We start from the raw sequence: 22,800 nt of genomic DNA on the forward strand, positions 1-22,800 counted from the left end.
GTCATTAATTATTTGAATCAGATTTGAAACTCTTTTTAAATCTCATTCCACATTATACAAGGATTTAACAATCAATACTAATTGAGAACATGCAGAACATTTTTTTTCTAATTCATCTAGGATAATAAATCTTCTTTTGATCATTTAAATATCTTCTTCATATAATTTATATTATATCCAATATCTACTTATTTATTATATTTATTAAAATAACGTGTAACAGGATCTGCTGCACAATAACATACCCAAGCAGACAAACCTGATCCAGCAGCCTTCTCCCTCTTGATCAAACCAACCCAAATCAACCCTATCATTGTGAACCAGACCGACCCTTTCAGAGCCTCAACAGCCACGCCTCATCTTCTCCACTATCAACACCTCATTGGGGCATACATATTAGCAAACTTCAACTCCCATATTAATCAAGAGAAACACATTAAATTAGATCCCCCAAAAACCAAAGAAGTTGAATAAATTGGTCGGAAAACAATCTCCCCTTTGCGTGGAATTCAATTCCTCCCTAGTCAGGATTAATTCCCATGTAAACAGGCGCGGCCCGTCAGGTTTTTGCTGTAGCATCATTCAAATCTCAAGTTACAACCTTCACAAGCATCGTGGAAAAGGCTGCCGACTCCCAAATCGTCGTTAGAGCCTCCAGTAATACTAACTGAAAGGTGGCCCTGGCATCAGAATAAAAGCGTTTACAAAGACACCCATCAACATTCAACAAGCACCATTCCAGAAGCAAAATATTTTGTCCAGCTTCTGCGACTACGTGCTTTCAAAGGTGAGATTGCATGTACACTTCCACAATTGAGAAGCAAAGTAGGAGAAGGGTGATTTTAAGCTTACATACAATTTCTTGTACATTTTTCAGACTTACACAATTTTGACTCAAAGCTTCTGATAGATTTTCAAAAGAGTTGTACCAAGTTTTGTAATTGCAGCTTCATATTTTTTAGTCAGTTTTTACAAAATATCCAACCATCAAACGAACTAAAATAAATTCCCCAAAATTCACTATACCAAAGGAGAACATTAATGGCCCAAAATGAAGGGAAAAAATGGATAATAAATCACCCACTCCTGTGGAAGCAACACTAACTAACTCTGTTAGCCTCCAACCCATCTAATTCATCCCTAACTGCTCTCAAAGTTGCCCTTGCACACAAGAATTGTGCTAGGGGAACGGAGGATTCACACCTCAATGTCACAGCATTTACAAATTTGTAACTTGTAAGATTTAATGAGAAACCGAGATGGGAGTGGGTGGTCGAGAGCAACTGCGGATTCGATCAAAGAATTTATGTGTCAAAACTATCTCACTCAAAGTGATGTGTAATTGGAGAAAAGCTTCAACAAATTATCGGTAGTTTCAGGGTGGAATTTCCTCGCAAACAAGTAACACGGCCGTGTGGTACCATTCCATAGGCAAGGTTGCACCTGCACATCCCTCTATAAAAGCCCAAGGGGAGGAGGAAAAAAAAAGAACAGAAGTCAGCCAACAGCTTATAAAAGAATACAGTACCCAAAACACCTTTAAGAAACTGTACCTTTTCATCACTTGTCACATGAATACTCAAATCGATTGACTGCAGAAAGATAAAACACTCAAAGTGTTACAGTCAAAACCACAAGAATAACACAGTTCAAAACGAAAGTCCATGAGAATAATAACTAGAAATATAACAAGAAATACCAATCAGCCTTTAGACCGATTGATAATGACCCGCTGCATTGTGCAAGCTGGTCACGGTTTGTCCCTAGAGGAGACAACCTCACCCACACTTCCACCTTTGTAGACACAATAATAACAAGGAATATAAGATCCATTTACACATGTAAATATAAAATTTTTACACAATCTTATATTTACATTTATAAGATCCCTGTTGTATTGACTATGTAACATGATATGATGGGCTTTTTGGAAGGAAAAGAGTAGGTATTTGATGGATGTTAGTAAACTCCAAACACTCATATTGAGCAGTGTCTGGAAAGAACAAAGACTACTGAGTCAAGACCATACCGTAATATTCTTCAGAAGTTCAGAAGTAACATCCTGAGTCCTATACAATTTTGGATGCCACTTTCTCTCAGACCAGTCAACATGTGTTACAGACCAGTTTGCTATTCCACCAGGATCAACTATCTGAATTCACATAAAAAAATGAAAGTCATAAAGAGAAACCAAGATAAGGAAGGTAAAGTTGAAGGAATATGAGGAAGATTCTCACATGGAAAAATGTTGGCAAATAATGTTCATCGGCAATGCAATTTTTCCCTTCCAAACCAGGCTGAAATTATGTAAAAAAAGAAAGAAAGAAAGAAAACATGTCAATATCATAACATACACAAAATTTAGAAAGTCTAATTTACAAAATCCCAAAAGCAAGCATAGTCACAAAAATTTGAGCACAGTTGTACAATGAACAAATGCAAAATAACAGATAGTGCTTGAGCTTAAAACATGGAAGAAGGGTCCCAATGTAAAGCTCAATGTGACACACCATCTGAAACATTATGCAATTTTGATTTTGATCATCCCGCTGTTCAGTGATGACATCATATAATATTATTATAGGATGTTGCCCACCCAAGTTATGAGAATGTGATACGGTTCCAGGTAGAGAACAAAAGTTAGACGCAAGCTTACAAAATATTTTGTTGGCAAAAAAATTGCACTTACTAGGTTTCATATTCCAATCAAAGTACAAAGAAATGGGCAAATAATTAAGAAATTATTAAAAAAACAAATGAATAACCAAAAAAATTAAAGCACTCATCAATCATGAACAAATAAAGAATTCTATATTCTGATTTATGACTCCTAACATCGGAGTTCCATTACCAAGGCAATGAAGATAGCATTAAAAAATGTTCACTGTATGGAGGGCACATGGATCAAACAAATTTTAGGAAGATCTCTTGAATCTTTTCTTTATTGAAAACAATTCCCTGATATCTCAACCTTTCTTTAATATTCAACTCTGAGAATCAAGAACAAAGGGTGCATCCACCAAAAATCTTGGTACACTCACAAAACACAAGTAACATGATAAATATATAACAATCATACACATGCAAGTAAATCTGTAGCTGTTTGAATAGAATGCAAGCCATATAGAACAGACCATACGCCTATAACAAAAGCATAGCTTAATTCAGAATAAAGGAAAACCTGCCTTGCAGTAATCGCGGAATTTGGTGTAGTAAAGGCTGTCAGCCATAACTATCACAGCATGTTGTCGCTTCATTGAGAACCACTGCATAAAAGTTCATTCATTAAAACTGCACAAATAAACTAAGAATCTAAATCAATGTGATCTATGCTGAAGAATCTAAACAAAAAGCTCAATTGCCAACATGACACCATGTCCAGAACTCACACACATGTTTCTTGCATGTTGAACATTATACACGTATTAAATCAAGAACCCACATTTAAGGTTAAATAGACAAATGCTAAGGGATGATCATGACTAGTAAGAATTACAAAAGCCAATGATGGAAAATATGAAATCAACATACAGCATTATTTTACTTAGTTTGATCTGGCATAATAATAAAGGCTGCATGAAAAATAGAGCCATATGGTCATAGTGGCTTGGAGAAAGTATACCTGTGCACCCTTTCTAAAGTCTTTCAACTCAATTTCAGGTAACATGTGCTCTGAATACCTACCATTCCCATGTGGACCAGGATCATAAAAGCTGAAAACAAAAGGACATGTCAATCAGGAAGGGAAAACCAATTTGGAAAATAAAGATCTTCAATTTTACTCCATTAGTTGCGATTGACCTCTTGCAGTCCAAACTCCAAACGATAACATTTTTATAGAAGTAATAACCGACAGGAGAGCCTAACACAACAGAAGAACACAGGGTAACTACCGTGTAAGAGAACAGGGCTTACCAATCAAGATAGCTCATGTTCGAGTACATCAGATAGTTGTAGATGTGGTCAAACTTGTACAATGGCACGCAACTGCAATGTCAGGTGGTCAAAATTATATCAAATTCAGATTATTTTATAGATTGAAAAGATAAAAGCTACAAAAGATATAATGTTCTACCTATCAGAAAGTAACACAAAGTGTTGGTTATCAGGATCTCCAAGAGCATTTGCCAATAGGCGTCTCTCTGCATCAATCATTGAAATTTGTCCCCATATCACCTGCAAAAATTTGCCCATGCAGAATTGATTAGTTTTCATTAGTGATTTGAGAGATATGGAATCTATTTTTCAGTCTCAGAAACTTAAAACTACAAAATATGGTTTTCATTATGTCTATTTTGATGGGATAGTTCAACCATTCATCACATATATTTTATAGGCAGTCCCACCACTGATAGTCACAATGGTAATGTTAGTGTTATCATTACACCATAATATGGATAAATTAACTAGTTTTACCAACTGCTTGGGGCTTAAGCGAAGATTTAGTACATCAATATCCGGCAGTACAATAATGATGTTGAAACAAATAGCAGTCCTTTACCAATAGTCTGCCAGCATGTTTAGATTATCCCACTCTCAGAGTAACTATTAATCTGTAAAAATTTGTTTTAAAGCTTCATCTATCACAAACAGGATAGTTTTTACAAGATTAATGATGATGTTTTGGTTCATCATCATTAAAGAGGGCTGACCACAGAACAGATGGACAACTGAAGAAGGCAACAGGCCACCACTGATTCATCTTTCAAAGGCTGACACTAGACATTATTAACAAAGCAGGGGAAAATGATCAATCAGGGAAAGGAAAGTTGACACCTTAGATAAGGAACAGGACTCCAAGAACACCATGGCGTTATCCTAAAAAAGCATCTTATATGGGTGGATTAAAACAAGCCAAATCCTATAAATTCATCTAACATGTCTTTCTTTTCTTAAGAGCTCCTGATACAAAATACGAGATCTATGGTGCAAGTATGTTTGAGAAATCATTGCCCAACTATCTACCCTTGATAATACAGAACATGAACCTAGAAATATCTAATCAATCTGTTATGTAGAAAGCAGACCAGGTACCAGAAGGCAAGAAACTATATATAACTGAAAACTAATGGAGAAACTAAAAGACTGCAAAGCCCTTAAACAAATGTAACAAATAGGAAAAGTAGAAAAGCAATAAGATATGCTTTTAAACATACATCCAAAAGTGTGGAAAATTAAAGTAAGACATGAATATATTAAATACATGAAGGCAGACATAGCATATTGACATTAAATTTACAGACCTGGTCGCTGCGTACATCTCGATCAACAAAGTAACGGCTCACATGAACTGGTTTTTCCTTGGATGCATGCACATAAACAGAGAATCTGTCCTCATGGCCCTGCCAGAAAGATAAATTAGCTTCAGCAACAGATACAAGTAGTGTAACAGAACATACAACAACAAGGAAAGTCCACCACAAACACTAACAGTTTTGACATTTATTACAACTTATTAACATTCCATCACCTCAACACCTAAACTACACAGTCAACATCATGCACATCCACACAGATATCTGAGTTAGCTAAATCATTTGTGCAAACTGCAAACCACCTAATATCTATACACTGTATATATGTATATATAACAATCTAAATCATTAAAACAGTTTCGCCATGTTCAGGAGCATCAGCAGTTACAGTTCAGAACAGCTTGCACCTTAACAATATTGACAATGTTTTTCAATTGCAACTTCACTGGAACATGTTATACCAGTCAATAATGTCTTGACTCTTGAGATATTACAATTTCTTTTGGGACAAGAATCACATCTCCAACGATAACTGCTGGAAATGAATCTTTGTTAAATAAGCTTCCAAGCAAGATTATTTGTACAACTACATTTTGGAGTCCTTGCATCATGTCTTCAAACATATTAATGGATCTAAAACAAACAAAATGATGTCTATCAGTATACTTTCTTTTTTTTTCCTTCTAGAGTTCTTTTACATTTTTTTTCCTATTATATGCATGAAAAACCTTTCCCAGAAACTTCCTTAAATAAACTTGCTTTCATCCAAATCATTTGAGCATTCATCAAAACCATCTTATCTATATTAAAAATTTAGAATAGTAAGACTTCTCCACTAGTTAATGGAATGTACCAATTTTCTAGCCCATCTGATCCACAAGGAGAAAAACTTTAAATGCATATATGGACAAGTTAAAAAATGAAAAATTCATTGATGGGAACTAACAGTCCTCAATTGATATAGAGCAAAACCTTATCTATAAACTCAAGATTGGTGAATAGTTCAAATATGCTTACATATATACTATGGAAGCTGGTCAGAAATATGAACACACAAAAGCTTCAACTATGCTTGTGAAATTTATAAACCAAAACTTAAAAACCATTTCTTTGATCCAATAGCTTTAAAGTCAATAGTTGACAAAAATTCCAAAAGTAAATGAACATGAAGAGAATGTCTAGAAAAGCAATGCATATTTAACATAAAAGTGTGATAGAAAGCTTACAGAGAAAAATTTGTCCCAGAGTTTCTCGAAAGGTAACAAACTGGTAGTCAAAAACATAAAAGCAATTTTAGCTTTTTTTGTAGGAATAGAAGGTGTATTCAAAATTTCCCTAACCACAATACGAGAAGCAATTTCTTCATCCGTAAATTCCCTTGTAGGAGCAGGTGGAAGCCAGTCTGTTAGAACCTTGCAACCTCTCGAAGAAAATACATAACAAGCGCTACTGCTTTGTGGTGGATAGATATAAGCACAGACTAGAAACAGGCTGACCATTGAAACCAAAATTATAATCCACATTGGCCTCTTCAAAGGAGGGCGGTGGCGAGCTCCATGCAAGATCTGCACATCACCCATGCCTAGACGCCACAATTGAGGTGTCTTCATCTACTACAAGCACATCTGAAAAGAAACTCCTAATGATGCATCCCTTTCCTCACAGCCACATTTCACCACTCTCTGTCAAACAAGGAATTAGGACTTTAAAGCAAGCAGCGATTCCCCAACAGAGTGAGAAAAATCTGAAGTCAAGGGTACAGATAATTAATTGGTGTAACATAAACCATCAATTATTACACCATATTTGAATTTCATAATTGATAATCAGGTGTAAACCCAGGAACGAGTAAAAAAAGAGAAGTTTTCTTTTCAAAAAGTGGACAGAGATTCTTCAATGCTTTGCAATATCCAATAGGAAATCATTTATAAGCAGATACACCTTTCGCAAACAAAATGAGAAAAAACAGCACCATCATGACATCATTAACCCAAACTAATCAACAGAGAAATTATAACAAAACCATTAACCGAAACAAGCATGCAGCAAACTCCAGAACATAAGAGATAGTGTAGGAAGTGTGTAAAGTCAAAAGCACCTTCACAGTCAAACCAAGATAGCACTTGCAATTTACTTTGCTAATACCCCAGAATCTAAATTCTAAAACTTAAAATCTTTACTTTCATTCCCTCTTCTTCCTATCTTTTGTAAACAAACAAACAAAAGGTGCATGCTCTTTGAACAATTAAAGATAAAAACCAAACAATAACAACAGATCAAATATAAAAAAAAAAAGATCAAGAAACTTAAAGAAATAAACCAAGCTGGATACTAACAATTCAAAGTCCTCAATTTGCCCAACTACTAAAACCAAACCCCATATTCCCAACTTCACCGATAAATACATATAAAAAAACCATCCCCTAAAAAAAGTCAAACCAATCCAACACACCCTCCTACAGTTCCAAGGCATACCCAGAACCAATTACTCATTCAAAATCCAAATCCAAAAACAAAACCAAAATGCACCATCAATTACACTTTAGCCAACCCCTTCCCTTTCTAAAATTCAAGATTTCCACACTTTCACTCACACCCCTGTTTGGTTCCCGAGATAACACAACCAAATAAAACACAAGAAAGAAAAGAACCAATTTTCTCTTGCATACTCGATCAGCCATTCACTCAACCTGGATAAAACACTCACTTAGATCCATGCAACTATACAAAGTCCTAATAACAATACAGCCACGTCCAAAAGATTCCTTCTTTCCTCTCCTTCCACTCTCTTTTTTCTCAAAAACCAATCAAAAAACAAGAATCAAAATCTCTCCGCGTCAACGAAACATCCACAATGAATGAGACTAGAACAAGAAAACCAACGATTACCATACCTGATAAAGCTGAACAGAGAAGAACCAGATCTTAAATCATGTCAATCTATTCAAAAACTGGATTCAAAAAGATCAAATCTTTCACCTCCTTATTGGCTAATCAAGATCTGGGGCCACACAAAACAAGAAATAAAAAACACAAAGACCCAGAAAGGGAAAGACTATATTTATTTATAGAAAGAAGCAAGAGAGTGCTGAGTTTGTATTCGTTTATGTGTTGTGTTTTGTTGTAGGTTTCTTCTATATGTTGTTTAGTGCCTTTTCTTTCCTTCTTTCTTTCTGTATATTTCTTCTTCTTTTTTTTCCTCTCTCTCTCTCTCTCTCTCTCTATGTAATGAAATGAGAAAGTCTTATGTAGTATCAGTCGTTGTTTAGGGCTGCACTGTTCCGAACATGGAAACAGGAAACAAATTAAAGCCGGCGAATTATATTTGTTAATTATATTTATTTATTTCACAATAATTAAGGTTTTTTTTTTGTTTTTGTGTTTAATTGGACTCGTTGCTTTGGTTATTGGAATTTGGAAGAACAAATTAGGAAAAGTACAAAACTGGAAATGTGGTTTCGGGTTTCGAATCGCGTTTTAATCGGAGCTTTTAATAAATTGAAAATTAATTAATTTAATATTTTTATATTATTTTAATAGACTGATATTAAAAATAAATTTTTAAAAATAAAAAAAAATATTATTTTAATATATTATTAAATAAAATACATTTTAAAAAACAATCATAATGAACACTCATTTCTTATATTTTTTTTATATTATCAATTTAATGGCTAAGAATTTATGTTTTCTATTTTTGTAAGAAGTAAATTTAATTTTGATAGATTAAAATTAATTTAAGATACCATCAATCATAAAATAAAACAATGTATTATTTTGTGAAAAATATTTCTTTTATATATATATATATATATATATGTATGTATATAGATTTGTTCAAATTTCCATAAATATTAGGTACAAGGGAAACATTGGCGGAACAATTCAAAGTACAATAATATATCATAATATATTTGATATTACGATAGAGTTACTTTTTAAAATATTATTTATTTAAAAATATATTAAAATAATATTTTTTATTTTATTTTTTAAATTTTATTTTTAACATTAATACATTAAAAAAAATTAATTTCAAACAAAAAATATTAATTTTTTTATAAAAATATTTTCCAACCAAAAAAATAAAATAAACAAAACCCAAATTTTCTATCAAATCCAGACCACAATAAAATATAATAATATCTCTCTCATTGTATGGATTTTGCGAGCCTTATGACTGGTGGTTGCCACCCTTGGGAAATTGTTCTCTTTTTTTCTTTTTATTTTTTAATGTAGTCTGAAGATGTTCACTTTTACATAAAAAGAAACTTGTTTTCAAGACCCGATTTCTTGTACTAATTGTTTCAAACATTTTTATCTTTGCATCAAACAACTATCCCTAAATAGTAGGATCCTCTATAATTCTGTTCAAAAATATTTTCTATAATCAAAATATATTAAAAAAACATGAAAAAAAATATTAATTCTATTTCTAGACCAATAAATCAACAGAAATTAAAAAAAAAAAAAGAGTAAAACCCTGTTTGTTTTTACCTTTCGAAGCGTTTTTGAAAAAATTTGAATTTATTTTATTTTTTTATTTGCTTCAAATTAATATTTTTTTGTGTTTTTAGATCATTTTGATACGCTGATATCAAAAATAATTTTTAAAAAATAAAAAAATATTATTTTAATATATTTATAAATAAAAAACACTTTAAAAAACAACCATAAAATATTTTAGCAGGCTAATCTCATTTCTTGTTTTGCAGGCCAGGTTACATCAGCCAAAGGATCCAAGGTAAGCTTATTTTAATTGCCAGTTGAGACATATGCATATTTAAAAAAAAAAAAAAATTAGTTTTCAAAATTATGGGAAAGCATAAGGAAAGGTTTCCGTTGATTTGATCGATCTGAATGTTCCTAGCAATAAGCATTGAACGTTCCTAGTAACACACACTACTTGCATTCTTTTTCTTTTTATCCTTTTTTATTTATTGATAAAAAAAAATTATAAAAAATTTATAAAATTATTAAATTACAATAATTTTCTCGCATATTATCATTAAAAATATTTTATAAAATTATCAAATTCTTCTTAGATCCACCAATAAAATATTGATCTAGCGGTTAAGATATTGTTATATCCCTATAAGGATGAGAATACAAGTTTAATTTTTCAGGAAGTGCATTTATTAAGAGGAATAACCACGAATCCTGAACGAAATTAGTCTTACCTTTTAAAAATATATGAAAATATCTACATAAAAAAAAAATTGTTCTTAAATCTGTTTTTAAACAGATCTTCTATACATCAAACCGATATATTTATATAAAATTATTTTATTTCTTATAAAATTCAAACCTCAAACAATGATACGTATAATTAAATTGGGGAACCTACCAATCTTAGACGTTTACTAATTACTATTAGCATAATCCTTTTTATAATTAATATTGGTGGGGTCCACATACATATTAACAAAATACTTCACGTGGGGAGGGTCAGCTGTTAGCTGTTCACCTTATCAAGTATCCATGGACTCCTATCATGGGTCCAACATTCATATGCTAATATAAAATAAGATTCCATTGTACACACAAATTTTTGTGTAGTAAACAAATATCAAGATTACAATAATAAATTTAATTAAAAAAACTCTCTCTTGCATGTATAAATTCTCTAATTAACAGTTAGATCTAAATTTTATTTTGAATTAGAAAATATTCACACGCGTGTCAGATTTTAACTTGATTTGATTTGATAAAAATTAAAAATATTTATATGAGTTTGAAAGTTTTAATAGTGTGAGATCTTAGCTTATTTTGATTTGATAAAGAGGAAATGTATTTAGACAAGTATGAAATATTTTGCTCAGTTGCTTACTTGGTTTGATTTGATGAAGGTAAGGACTTTGATCATCTTTGTAGATTTTAATTAAATATGTTTTATTTAGAAGATATTTTAGAAAAAGTGATATGAAAATTATTTAAAATACTCTTATTGAGAAGGATATTAAAGGAAGAATTTTTAATTTATTTTGAGTCCAAACTCAATAAATTTAATCAGTTTGATCACAACAATCTTTGGATCATAGGCTTATATTTTTTGAAATTTTAATGTCTATATCCATTGTTCTTTATCGTTTAAATTTTTGTAACATGGCTTTGTGCATCTAAGCCTATGTTTAATTAATTAATTATGAGGTCATCCCAAGAGACAAATTAATTATTAACCATTTTTATGTTTAATGACTCTATTTGTTTTAGAAAAATATATTTGTTATCTTATAAGATGGACACATTTTCACATGAGAAGTTTTAGACTCATAAATGTTTTTAGTTCAATTGATCTCCTCATACAAAAATAAAAAAATATTCTCATTCTTTCTATAGCTTTAATTATAAAATGATCGTTTATTTAAAATTCTTTCTTTCTGTTTTAAATTTTATTCTAGAACGCAATATAAGTAGACTTTTATTACTAATCCCACTCTGGAATAGCTTCGTTGCTCCTTTCTTTTTCTGTGGAATTGTCATTTTATCATGCAATTATTAGGGAATATTCAGAAACTCACCATTTCTTCTTTAATTTATTTCCTGTTAAAATAAGGTGTTGTTAATTTCTAGAAGTAGTAGAATGGTCTCCATGCACTGCTTCTGCTTCTGCTTCTGCTTCTGCTTCTGCTTCTGCTTTATTTGAATTGTATTAGTGTTGACGTCTAAGATCAATTTCGGAGTCTAAGACTTGAATTTTGACCATTGAAAAGGTGAACGGTAAACGGGAGACAAAAGAGAAGACCTTTTCATGGATTGTATATTTGCTTCTAAGCAGATTAATTATATATTCTATAAAGGTGACTCGTGATATATTACAGATCATATCAAATCTTTTCTATATATAAAAAAATATTCAAGGATGAAAAAATATTAATAAAAAACCCTATAAAAAACAGAGAAAAAAAGAAAGAGATACTAATCTACAATTGAATAAATAATGAAAGATGAAACTAAGAAAATATAATTTTTTTAAAAAAAAAAGACTCAAGCAAATCCAAGCGAATCTCCTAAACATGAGTTAATCTTTCAAATTACAACTTGTTGAATCTTAGACTCGGGCTTAATCAATTCCCAACCAATTTAGATTGTTGAAAGATGAAACTGAAAAAAATATTAATTTTAAAAAAAATTTCAAGGTAAAAAAATAGCAATCAAAAGAATGAAGATAAAATTCGATAGGAAAAAAAAAGGAGGATGAAATCGTAAAAAAATCAATTTTAAAAATTATCAAAAATAAAATAAATAGAAATTAAAAAGAAAGAAGGGCATATCTAATTAACACATGAAAAAACTAGAGGAGGATGAAATTAAAAAAAAAATTCTAAATCAGACATGAAAATTGAGGTAAAGAGAGAAAAAAAAAGCTCATCGACACTAAATCAGAGGTTGTTGACCACACGCGCAACCTAAGGATAGAGGGGTTGCCGAGGCAATTCAAATGTTGCCCTAGAAATTGATATATGGCCACTGAGTGATGATACATGCCCTATCCAAAAAGCACTACCAACACATGCATCAACCACCTTTTTATTAATATTTATGATAATTAAATTACTAAATCATCACTAAGTTAATTTGATTATAAAACAAAAAACCATACTGAGAAGATGAAAACACCAATGAACACCAACTTTTTTTTTAATTTAAAAAGTAATTAAGTCATCACTTTGTTGAAACAAATGAAAAGACTAAAACGCATTTGAATGCCGATTTAATCTATTTATAATGGTCATTAAGTCATTTTACTCTACCAACAAAAAAATTGAAAAGGATTAATTTGTCCTAATCAATATGATAATGAGCAATAAATCATGTGAAAAACATAGTATTACCCCTAACAGCAAGTTATATGATTTTGTTTGATATGGGTAAAATATTTATTCCACTATTCCAATTCATATTGATATATATATATATATATATATATATATATATATATATATATATATATATATATATATATATATATATATATATATATATATATATATATATATCTTGGTTTACAGTGAATGACTAAGCCTTTTAATTATTTTTTTAATTTAATTGTATTGTAACCAACACAAATATGAGAAACTCAAGTGCCTTCTTATATCTAGTGTGAGTATCATAATTTTAAAACCCGGCCCGGCTCGGCGGGTCACCCGGGTCCTGACCGACCCGGGGCTGGAACCGGGCCAGGTTGAAGAACAAATAGGGGAAGAAAAAACTTGTCTGACTCGGCAAAACCCAGTAAAAAACTCGGTTGCGACCCGTTGACTTTTGTTTTTTGTTTTTACTAAAACAACGTTGTTTTGATTTAAAAAACATTGACCCGGGTGACCCGGCCAAAACCCGGGACCCCGGCCTTGGACCGGGCCGGGTCTGAAAACTATGGTGAGCAGGACCTACTTTTAATTTCTCATAAAAAAATATGGTCTAATTTACACTCTATAAAGAAAATTTAATTATTTTGAACAACGTGAGACCTTTCATGGTGTTATTTTTGAACCATGAACCCAAAATTTTCCATTTAATTTGATCAAAATACTTTGATATTATAAAATAAATAGATTTGATAAAATGCTTCGAACCCTCTCTCATCATGTAATTTTCTCTCACATTTTTTTCACTTTTCAATTTGGAACTGACAACGACTAGTTATTGTTTATATTGTTAAATCGCAGGATCAAGTGATAAATGAATTTATTTATACTATTACCATTTCATATATTTGGATTTCAAAGAGTCATATGATAAAAAACATTTCGTCTATGCACTGATAAAGAGCTCCCTGTAGCATAGAATCATATATCTTTATATGTGGTTATTTTTTAATCTTTAGTTAGCATTAAAATCTCTTCTAAAATTTATTACCATACATAATCCTTAATTTATTTTATTAAACTTATGCATAAGTTTTGAGTTCATGATTATTTTTCTTTTTTACTAAAAAAATACATTAGCAATATATAGATATATATATTCTTTTATATTTATTTATTTTTTATCTATTCTGCATTGTAGTTGATGTCAATGATCTTGTAGGATGTAGGCCAATGATCTAGTTACCTAAACACACTAACAGAACTATATTACGTCACGGAGCTTCACTACTATATGAATAGTGAAGTTTCTTATTCTTTTTCTTTTTTTTGTATTTATTTATTTTTTGTTTAATTTAGTCCCTCTCTAGCATAATTATATGAAATTATGGTAGATTTATAAAATTAAAAGACAAAAGACTGGATGTGAGACACAAAGATAATATATGTCTAATTCCAATTTTTTGCAATTTTTATTTTGGCCATAAAATTTATTTTTGTCATTTTTAGTCCTTGGATGAGAGAGTGACTCACCAGAAAATGGTTGTAGAGAGAAAATATTTGATTGTCGTGATTTTGGCAACAAAAATGATCAAATTTAATATCAAAATAATTTATTTTATGAAAAGAGTTTAATGATAGTTATTTTTTGTTCTCATCTCGTTGGAAAAAGTAAATTCGAGCTTGAAAATATTTCTGGTGCTGATTTGATTTTTCAGCTTTTAACTTATTTTTTTTTTGCAACTTTAAGGGCAGAAGTGAGTTTATTGAGGTTCGTTAGGTGCTTCTCATGTATTTTTAGATGAAATATTGGTTGAGAAATGAGTTGTTTGGTAAAAAACACAAGCTTGTTTTTCTGCCCAATTCCTGGCCATTTTGACTACCCGAAACTAGACAAGTGTATGACATGTTATCCACCCTCTAAATTAAAAAACATAAAGCAAGGCCAAATGCATGGGCCTAACCTTCAGACACGCTTGTGCTTGCCTTCAAACTCGCTTGTGATTAATTTGCTGAGGGTTAAGCATCGAGCAAGCCTCTTTTTTTTTATTTCTTCCTCTTTTTTTTTGTTCATTTTCAAAATGTTTTTTTTTAGCTTTTGAAATTCTTAAAGAGATTTTGAACATGATTTTATTATATTTATGATTTTTTTAGCTTTCAATCACACATAAAATATGAACATACTATTTTGATATTTTTTTTAACTTGCTTTAACAATCATAAAATATTTTTTTAATAGAAATAATGATTTCAGTTAAAAACCTTGCATTTACTAAGATAAATAATAGATACATTAAAAAAAATTGATTATATACTTAATAAATATATTTTTATATAGCCCTCAATTTATTTTATTGAATTTACATATTAACTTTTTATTTTTAAATGAAACTTTATCTTGATGGAAGTTTTCTTTTAAAGGATCTTATTTTCAGATTTAATAATAATGTAAAATAATTTTTTAAAACTTAAATATTGTTTTTTTATATTAACAAAATTTCTGATCCCAAAACATATACAAACTAGTTTTTTTTTCCCTGTATTTTACTCTCGCTGTTAATTTTAGTTTTTTGAAAGAGGAAGGAAGTGTGAGTGTGTGTGTGTGTGTATATATATATATATATATATATATATATTAGCTAAACAACAGGGCCAAAGGTCCAAAATTAAAGTCTAACCGACAATATATAATCATGAAAATTAAGTACTTTATGAAAAAAGGCTGACGGCCCAAAACAAAGAACTGAATAACACTATCTGCAGAGAATATTCAGAAGGAGATTGCTTTATTGGGTTAATGAAGAGGCCTTGGATGCCGCATAGAAGGAAAGAAATGAGCTGATAAAATTTAGTTATATTCAGCAGAAATGGTCCAAATTTCACTGCAATAATAAAATCAATGACCAGATTTTTCAAATGCTATAATAACTAAGTGTTTGTGTTGTGTAAAATATTAATTACAATCAAACTGTAAACTTAATTAATTTATTAAAAAATATTTTTAAATGCATAAAACCATAAAATATTTTACAAAAATTAATAAACAATATCATTCAATTATTTCTAATAACATTGCTCTACTCCTGCCCTACCACCACTTCACCATCAACCCTATCATCGTCCTTATTGCTGCCACCACCCTTTTAACTAAGGATCTTGTCATTTTTGCAACCTGGTTGATGCATGGCTGAGTAAACTTCCTTGCTTCCTGTAAGAAATGCCCTTGTCACTGGAAGAAAAGTCTAGCAGAAAACCATAATTTAGGAGAAAAAGGTTTCAACTTCTTTTGTCTTACTTTCAAGTAAGGACCAGCCATTTCTTGTACGTTGATAGCATGGTGTAATGCAGTCTTCTTCCATGCATGGAAGAGCTCATCACACTTGGTAGTTTGTGGTGGAATGCATTCCCAAAGATAGCTTATACAGTTCAACGACCAGTCCTTGAACATGGGGATCCATTTCTTGACAATGAAAGATGGACAGCAGAATCAGACTAAACGATCCACTTGATTTCCCCATAATTCTAACACTTCAATATAAATTGGAAGTAAAACATGTAAATTAACCAAAATCTCCATCTTTCTTGATTCTTTGTTGCTATGTTCTCTTGTGTAGGACAAAGATACATTGACGTAAAAGGAACTACAACAAAGGAAATTCTACAGATTGAGTTTGCTTTCAAGAAATTTATCAAGAATGTTAGAAGTTGTACTCTGTTGATAGCATGGTGTAATGCAGTCTTCTTCCATGCATGGAAGAGCTCATCACACTTGGTAGTTTGAGGTGGAATGCATTCCCAAAGATAGCTTATACAGTTCAACAACCAGTCCTTGAACATGGGGATCCATTTCTTGACAATGAAAGATGGACAGCAGAATCAGACTAAACGATCCACTTGATTTCCCCATAATTCTAACACTTCAATATAAATTGGAAGTAAAACATGTAAATTAACCAAAATCTCCATCTTTCTTGATTCTTTGTTGCTATGTTCTCTTGTGTAGGACTAAGATACATTGACGTAAAAGGAACTACAACAAAGGAAATTCTACAGATTGAGTTTGCTTTCAAGAAATTTATCAAGAATGTTAGAAGTTGTACTCTGTTTTGACTTCTTAGCAAGAAGCACTAGGAAAATGACGAGAAGGTGTTCGGACAACTCACATTATAAATTGTTTCAGTGTGGTGCTCGGCCCACTTGTCAAATTGAGATTTCTTTTCTAGCACCTGGTGATCAAATAGAAGAATTGTGAAATCAATCAACGGGAATTATGTACAATAAGTAGGATTCTTCAATACAAGATTTCTCTGGAAATCTATCAAGATGTTTGTTCACAGAATGTTCAGAGTTGAGTTTATTGAATTGTAAGACAAACAATCTAAAAGATCAAACCTTCTGAACTGTCATGTCCAAGGCTTGTCTTCCGTGTTCATCCCAGTGAGTCACCACATGGTACTGATTATGGAAAAAACAAGAGAATGAGAAAAGGAAAATATTTTGTAGAAACACCCCCCCCTCCAAATATGCCTGAAAACAACACTATTTACCTGAAAATTAGAAAAATAAACTGTAAGCCAGTGTGGAAACCATTCTCCATGAACCTGAACCTGGTTAATTAAGAACAGAGATCATTAATTTTTTCTGACTCAAACGTTAAACCAAGGTTACCAATCTTTCACACGACAGAAATTCAGAACATGTAGCATATGGTTACTGGTTTTTGTATAGCTTATAGCAATAAGCTCTGCATTCAGGCAATTATGTAACTAGAGAAATCTAAAGTTCCTACCTGATATCAGAGAGAGGAGACAAATCAGCGAAGGTGTAACGAGCCGAATACTTGTGAGACTCGTGAAATGAAAACAAAATTGAAAAAGAAACAGCAACGATCTCAGCAAAAACATTACTTACAGTTTCTAATTTCAAACTAAGCTCTTTGTATTTTTTCTCAGCTACATATGCTCGGATTTCAACAGAATCTTTTTCCTGACTTTGTGATTCTAATTCCTTTCTAAGTTTGTCAACCTGTCACGAATAGTTAAATCTTAAAGATCTGTTCGAAATTAGTTGCTAGATAGGTAGTGCACGAACAACTAACCTGCTTCTCAAGTTCACCGATCCGAGCATATGATTTACTTGACTGTTCTTTGACATCTATGACTCCTTTTGGCTAATGAAAAAGAACAGAAAAAAAATCAATAATAGGGAAATATTTATTCTGGATGAACAGTTAACTTCATGTCTTGAAGAATCAACTGTTTAGTGAAACTTGAACCATACCTGGAGTGATTCTATCTCACTCATTAATGAATCAATGCTTTTGGATTTCTCATGAATGATCATCTCCATCTGTCTAATTTTCTCATCCTTGCTTCTTATTTCACGGGTTCTGTCATCAATCCTTGACTCTTTATCAACATGAAGAAGAAGAAAGAGCATGGTCAATGAGGTAGTCAAACTGAACGCCAAAACATGTATCTCAATGACCAGGAGTTAATTAACTGGAAATGCACAGAAAGATGAGAAGATCCACCTGGGTAAGTTCAGAAATGAAAGATAAAGAGGAATAGACGAAATCTAAGAGCAAAGAATCTGCCAAGTAAAAAGCCATAAAATTTGCATTCTCAACATCATATATACTCCACCGCTTGCTTGAGCCCAACGGTGTTTTGCCGAAATCTCTTTTAATTTGTCAAGAACTCATGAAAACTTCCCCTCATTTTTAAACTATAATTATTCCATCCATTCTCATTTGGGAGGTTAATAAACTGTATATTGATCTGTACAGTAAGAAAAGCTTGACTGGGCATGGTCTGCTCACTTGGCAAGGTTTTCTTCTTCTATTAATTTCCAATCGAAAAGTTCAGCTACACCTAAGATTATGAAGCATACACACAAGTTTCGCACGGTGGAGAGTATCTACAAATTATGAAGCAACACATTCTCAAAGACGACAAACCTACACACTTTGTCAGCAACCAAACAGACCAATCTATCGAAATACCACTGCACATCAGAGCCCATGTTGCACTAATAATACCACACACACACACATATAGAGAAAGAGAGAAAACCTAACACAGAGATATGGGACTTGAGTTGGTCAAGTATATTTTCCAAAGAAAAACGTTGAGGCTCTGGCTCTGGCTCTGGCTCTGATGTAATATAGGTGAAAGAAAGTGATATCAATAACAAGAAGAGCAATTTTATGGAGGCTGCCATGGAAGAAGGTTCCAAACAAACACAAACAGGAGGGAAATACAGAAAGCTTTTGACTTCCCAAATATTTCTACTTTCTAGGTTTCTCTTTTTACACTAGATTGATCCATGTTCCAACTTCGTCCTCCATAGTTTAAGACTTATCATTGTTACCCTTATAGTTCCATAAAAATTCTATTAGTATACTCGGATATGAAACAGTCCAGGTTTTCATGGATTAGGATCCCAAACAACTCCCAAAGGCCGTCGACTTTATAAAAAAATATCAGAGTGAAGTTTAATCGGGAAAGCGGGGCCCGGCTATGAAATACAAAAGGCCAATGACAGACAGCCGCACCCTGTGATCGATGTTTCTTTTCATATTAGTATTGTTGTTTATATAAACTTTCTTCTTCTTTTTTATATTAATTTCCATTTCTCTCTTTTCTTTCATTTCCTTTCCTTTTCGTGTTTACCGTTTAGTGTTTTTCTTTTCTTCTGTTCTGCTCAAGGCGATGCTATTGGCAACAGCTGTCAAGCCTTGTGATGGCAGTCATTATTTTCTAATGGCAAAAGTAAGCATTCAAAAGCAAATTTTGAATATTTACAGTGTGTTTAGTATTGTGTCAGTTTTTTAAATATTAAAAAGAAACTTTTTGTCAATCGGACTAATGTTCCTAAAAGTTTGATCAATTATTCTTGTTAAACCCTAATCATAGGTTTTCTTCATACATTACCAAGCTTTTTGACTGTAGGAATTTGTTTATTGCCAAAAACTTATTAGAGTTTTGTATTCTATTTGTTATAGCCCCTGGTGTGTTCAGTTCTTATATTCATCTTGTCTCGATCGAGCTTCAGATGACTCCCTTGATGTTCTAATTTTCATGATCCATTCTAGACTGTTGCTTTTGTGCATCTCGAGAAAGCATTTTCAATCCTTGTCGAGAAATCTAGTCGATTCAAGCTATCTTATTCAGATGATCATGGGGTGCTGACAATTTGACTTCCCAACAATATTCATTTTTCCTCATCCTGCAATTTCTGCTGGTATACTTTTTAGCAATTAATATGCTGCCTTTTGCTACTGATCCCTTTTGAGAGCCTAATGTGTTTTCGACTTTATCCTTCGTAAGAAACAAAAGCCCGCTCTGCAGTAATCTGTCATGGTTTGGTCTAGTTGATTATTTGTCCTGTGTCGGGTTTGACCAATTGCATTAGCGGAGAAGTGTTTTTTTTTATTCAGATGAGGATTCCTTAGTGTTACGAGAATTCGAGCGCTAAAACAAGAGAAAAGGACGAACTGAACATGATCCGAAGCATAAAGCTTTTCTTCTTCTATGCATAAACATCCGTGGCCTGGTTTTTCCTCTCCCAGGTAATAAACCAAATACCTTACGAGCATACTCTATTTTACTCCAAATTAAGTTTCTTGCGTTAGAATTGGTCACAGCCTCTTGTAAAAAACTTACAGGTTTGTTTTATATAATCAAAGCAATCAAGTATTCTTGTTTCCTGACTTACAAAAGCATCAATCTTCAATTTTATTTTAATTTAAACGATGTAGGGTTAAGATTTCTGCAAGAAAATCTTAATCATTTAATTTTAAAAATACAAGTTGAGACTAAATTGATATAGTTTATAGTTCATGCTAGAAGCAACTTGTGAAGGCAGTACTGGGTGGCTTACCTGTTGAAAAATTCACCAAATATAAACCCTTCGGGGTAAGGGGTTGACGAAGTCTGAAAAATATGGATAAGGAATTGCTTATACATAGTTTTAATCGTAAATTAATAAATCTAGCAATAAACATCTTCCTTCGTGACGCTCCTAGCTAGGTATGGGCACCTCCTGCAGCTAAAAGCCCTATAGCATGGTCTTTCTGCTGCATCAATTATAGAATTATAAAGGGAAAAATTAATGGAATGTAACAAATTATATATATAATAGAAAGAAATTGTATATGAAATCATTCATGTCATAAACAAAACCAACCTGGAGATATTCGACGAGTAAAGTTTCAGCATAGAGAAAGCAACTGAGGGCAACAACGCAGTAACCTACGTACGTAGAGAGAAAAACACAATTGGTATATAACATTTGCACAGTATTCAATGGCTAGAAAAACTGACAGGAAACTGAGAAGTATGTTGTATGCTGGCTAGAAATACAAACCACGAAGCATGCCAACTCCATTGTTGCAAGAGCTCTTTTGAGCTCTCTCTTTTCTGTCTGTAGTATTTCCACAGCGTAACTATACCTTTCTCGCTCTATCTCTTGAATTAATCTTGCGAGCCCTTCCTAAGGATATTAAATTAAATCTTGTTTTAATCAGTCTTTTAACGAGACATTTTTGCTTACGAAGAGAGGGGGCAAAGTTCTATTATACCTGCCACTCCTCATCGCTGCATGCGTTTACAAGACATGGACGCTTCACCGTCAAGAAACAAAGGGAGATAGATATCAGAGAATCAGACTGAACAGTATGAACTATATATATATATATATATATATATATATATATAGAGAGAGAGAGAGAGAGAGAGAGAGCTAAAATACCTCACAATCAGGTGATATGTTTGGAATCGAATTGTCTGACGCCCAGAAATCTTCCTCAAGCTCTAATTCTTCTTTAACAATGCCACACGGAAAAAATTAAAAGAGCATCAATGGAGGATTAACTAAATTTGAGGAGTTAAACTCAATATTATTCCATTCATGATATTTTTCCCCCATCGGGATGAAATAAATATTTAAAAATAAACTAAATTAATAACAAAACATTTTTTTTATTTCGCCATGTGGGTGTATAGCTTTCAGTCGAGAGATATATATATATTAAAGAGTTAAAAATATAGGATTAGCCCCTTAATGTGATTTCTCTAACTCTTAACCATCAACCTAACTGATCATGAGGTTGAAAAAAAAGTTCTAAAGCAAATCAATGTCCCAGAAGGGAAATCTATTTCATAGTGTAACTTAACAGAAGAAAAAAAATCTGCCTTATCAAATATATATTTATCTTAGCAAAAAATAAAGTATAATTGAATCCATAATTACATAGCTAAATAAACTTACCTATTGGGTCAAACTCATCATCCTCTAAACCCCGATGATCTAAAATAAGTGACTCTGATACAATTCTTGCAAAATTTAGGGCTAATAATACCAACAACAACAACAACCATGGGTTTGTAGAGGCCGCCATGAGAGACAAGCACGAGAGGGAAGATGGAAAAACCTGCCTCTCCTTTTCTCCTGCTCTTCTTCTTTATTTTTTTCACTATTTTATTTTTCTATTGCAAATAAGGCTTTTAAAGAGCAAATTCGAATTATATAAACGAGAAGTTGTTTAGTTTAAAGAAACATGAAATCTTTACAATCGAATTAGACACAATCTCTATTTGATGTTTATCCGATAATATATATTGAGATTTGAGTAAAACACTAATTCCTTCTTATGCTTGTCAAATAAGGATAAATCAGCGAACTTATTCCGGATTTAATTGGCTTCATCAATGATTAACACTTTTAAAGAGAAC

The 22,800-nt window shown here is 32.1% G+C and overlaps 3 protein-coding genes and 1 long non-coding RNA gene across 11 annotated transcripts; 1 reads left to right on the forward strand and 3 right to left on the reverse strand.

Annotated features, from left to right (window-relative positions):
* Positions 1–909: 909 nt before the first annotated feature.
* On the reverse strand, positions 910–8,514 carry LOC7485506 (glycosyltransferase BC10). Of its 2 annotated transcripts, none has more exons than XM_006381096.3 (11): positions 8,150–8,514; positions 6,482–6,999; positions 5,244–5,342; positions 4,076–4,176; positions 3,916–3,987; positions 3,623–3,713; positions 3,186–3,266; positions 2,238–2,297; positions 2,030–2,152; positions 1,554–1,592; positions 910–1,455 (listed from the first exon to the last, which is right to left on the reverse strand). In XM_006381096.3, the coding sequence occupies exons 2-11, from the start codon at positions 6,863–6,865 to the stop codon at positions 1,327–1,329; spliced, it is 1,179 nt and encodes a 392-aa protein (XP_006381158.1). In that variant the 5' UTR covers positions 6,866–6,999; positions 8,150–8,514; the 3' UTR covers positions 910–1,326. The 2 variants fall into 2 exon arrangements, with proteins under 2 accessions (XP_006381158.1, XP_024460178.1); XM_024604410.2 differs by having other exon boundaries at positions 6,482–6,937; positions 8,150–8,511.
* A 7,506-nt stretch (positions 8,515–16,020) lies between these two features.
* LOC7485507 (uncharacterized) lies at positions 16,021–19,436 on the reverse strand. 6 transcript variants are annotated; one of them, XM_052453533.1, is made up of 10 exons: positions 19,138–19,429; positions 18,344–18,471; positions 18,162–18,233; positions 17,975–18,088; positions 17,611–17,670; positions 17,456–17,518; positions 17,227–17,289; positions 16,846–16,912; positions 16,359–16,456; positions 16,021–16,271 (listed from the first exon to the last, which is right to left on the reverse strand). In XM_052453533.1, the coding sequence occupies exons 1-10, from the start codon at positions 19,283–19,285 to the stop codon at positions 16,152–16,154; spliced, it is 933 nt and encodes a 310-aa protein (XP_052309493.1). In that variant the 5' UTR covers positions 19,286–19,429; the 3' UTR covers positions 16,021–16,151. The 6 variants fall into 6 exon arrangements, with proteins under 6 accessions (XP_052309493.1, XP_024459131.1, XP_024459133.1 ...); XM_024603363.2 differs by having other exon boundaries at positions 16,359–16,523; positions 16,775–16,912; positions 19,138–19,428; XM_024603365.2 differs by having other exon boundaries at positions 16,359–16,523; positions 16,775–16,912; positions 18,344–18,564; positions 19,138–19,283.
* On the forward strand, positions 19,437–20,786 carry LOC112327816 (uncharacterized). The gene is made up of 2 exons (XR_002982188.2): positions 19,437–19,836; positions 20,070–20,786. It is a non-coding gene; the product is annotated as an uncharacterized LOC112327816 (long non-coding RNA).
* Positions 20,787–20,950: 164 nt separating this feature from the next.
* Positions 20,951–22,550, reverse strand: LOC7485509 (uncharacterized). Of its 2 annotated transcripts, none has more exons than XM_024602493.2 (6): positions 22,337–22,550; positions 21,818–21,885; positions 21,648–21,689; positions 21,434–21,559; positions 21,254–21,318; positions 20,951–21,143 (listed from the first exon to the last, which is right to left on the reverse strand). In XM_024602493.2, the coding sequence occupies exons 1-6, from the start codon at positions 22,464–22,466 to the stop codon at positions 21,125–21,127; spliced, it is 450 nt and encodes a 149-aa protein (XP_024458261.2). In that variant the 5' UTR covers positions 22,467–22,550; the 3' UTR covers positions 20,951–21,124. The 2 variants fall into 2 exon arrangements, with proteins under 2 accessions (XP_024458261.2, XP_024458259.2); XM_024602491.2 differs by having other exon boundaries at positions 21,818–21,888.
* Between the last annotated feature and the right edge of the window lie 250 nt (positions 22,551–22,800).

Source organism: Populus trichocarpa, chromosome 6, assembly GCF_000002775.5.
Source record: "Populus trichocarpa isolate Nisqually-1 chromosome 6, P.trichocarpa_v4.1, whole genome shotgun sequence".
NCBI classification, from domain to species: domain Eukaryota; kingdom Viridiplantae; phylum Streptophyta; class Magnoliopsida; order Malpighiales; family Salicaceae; genus Populus; species Populus trichocarpa.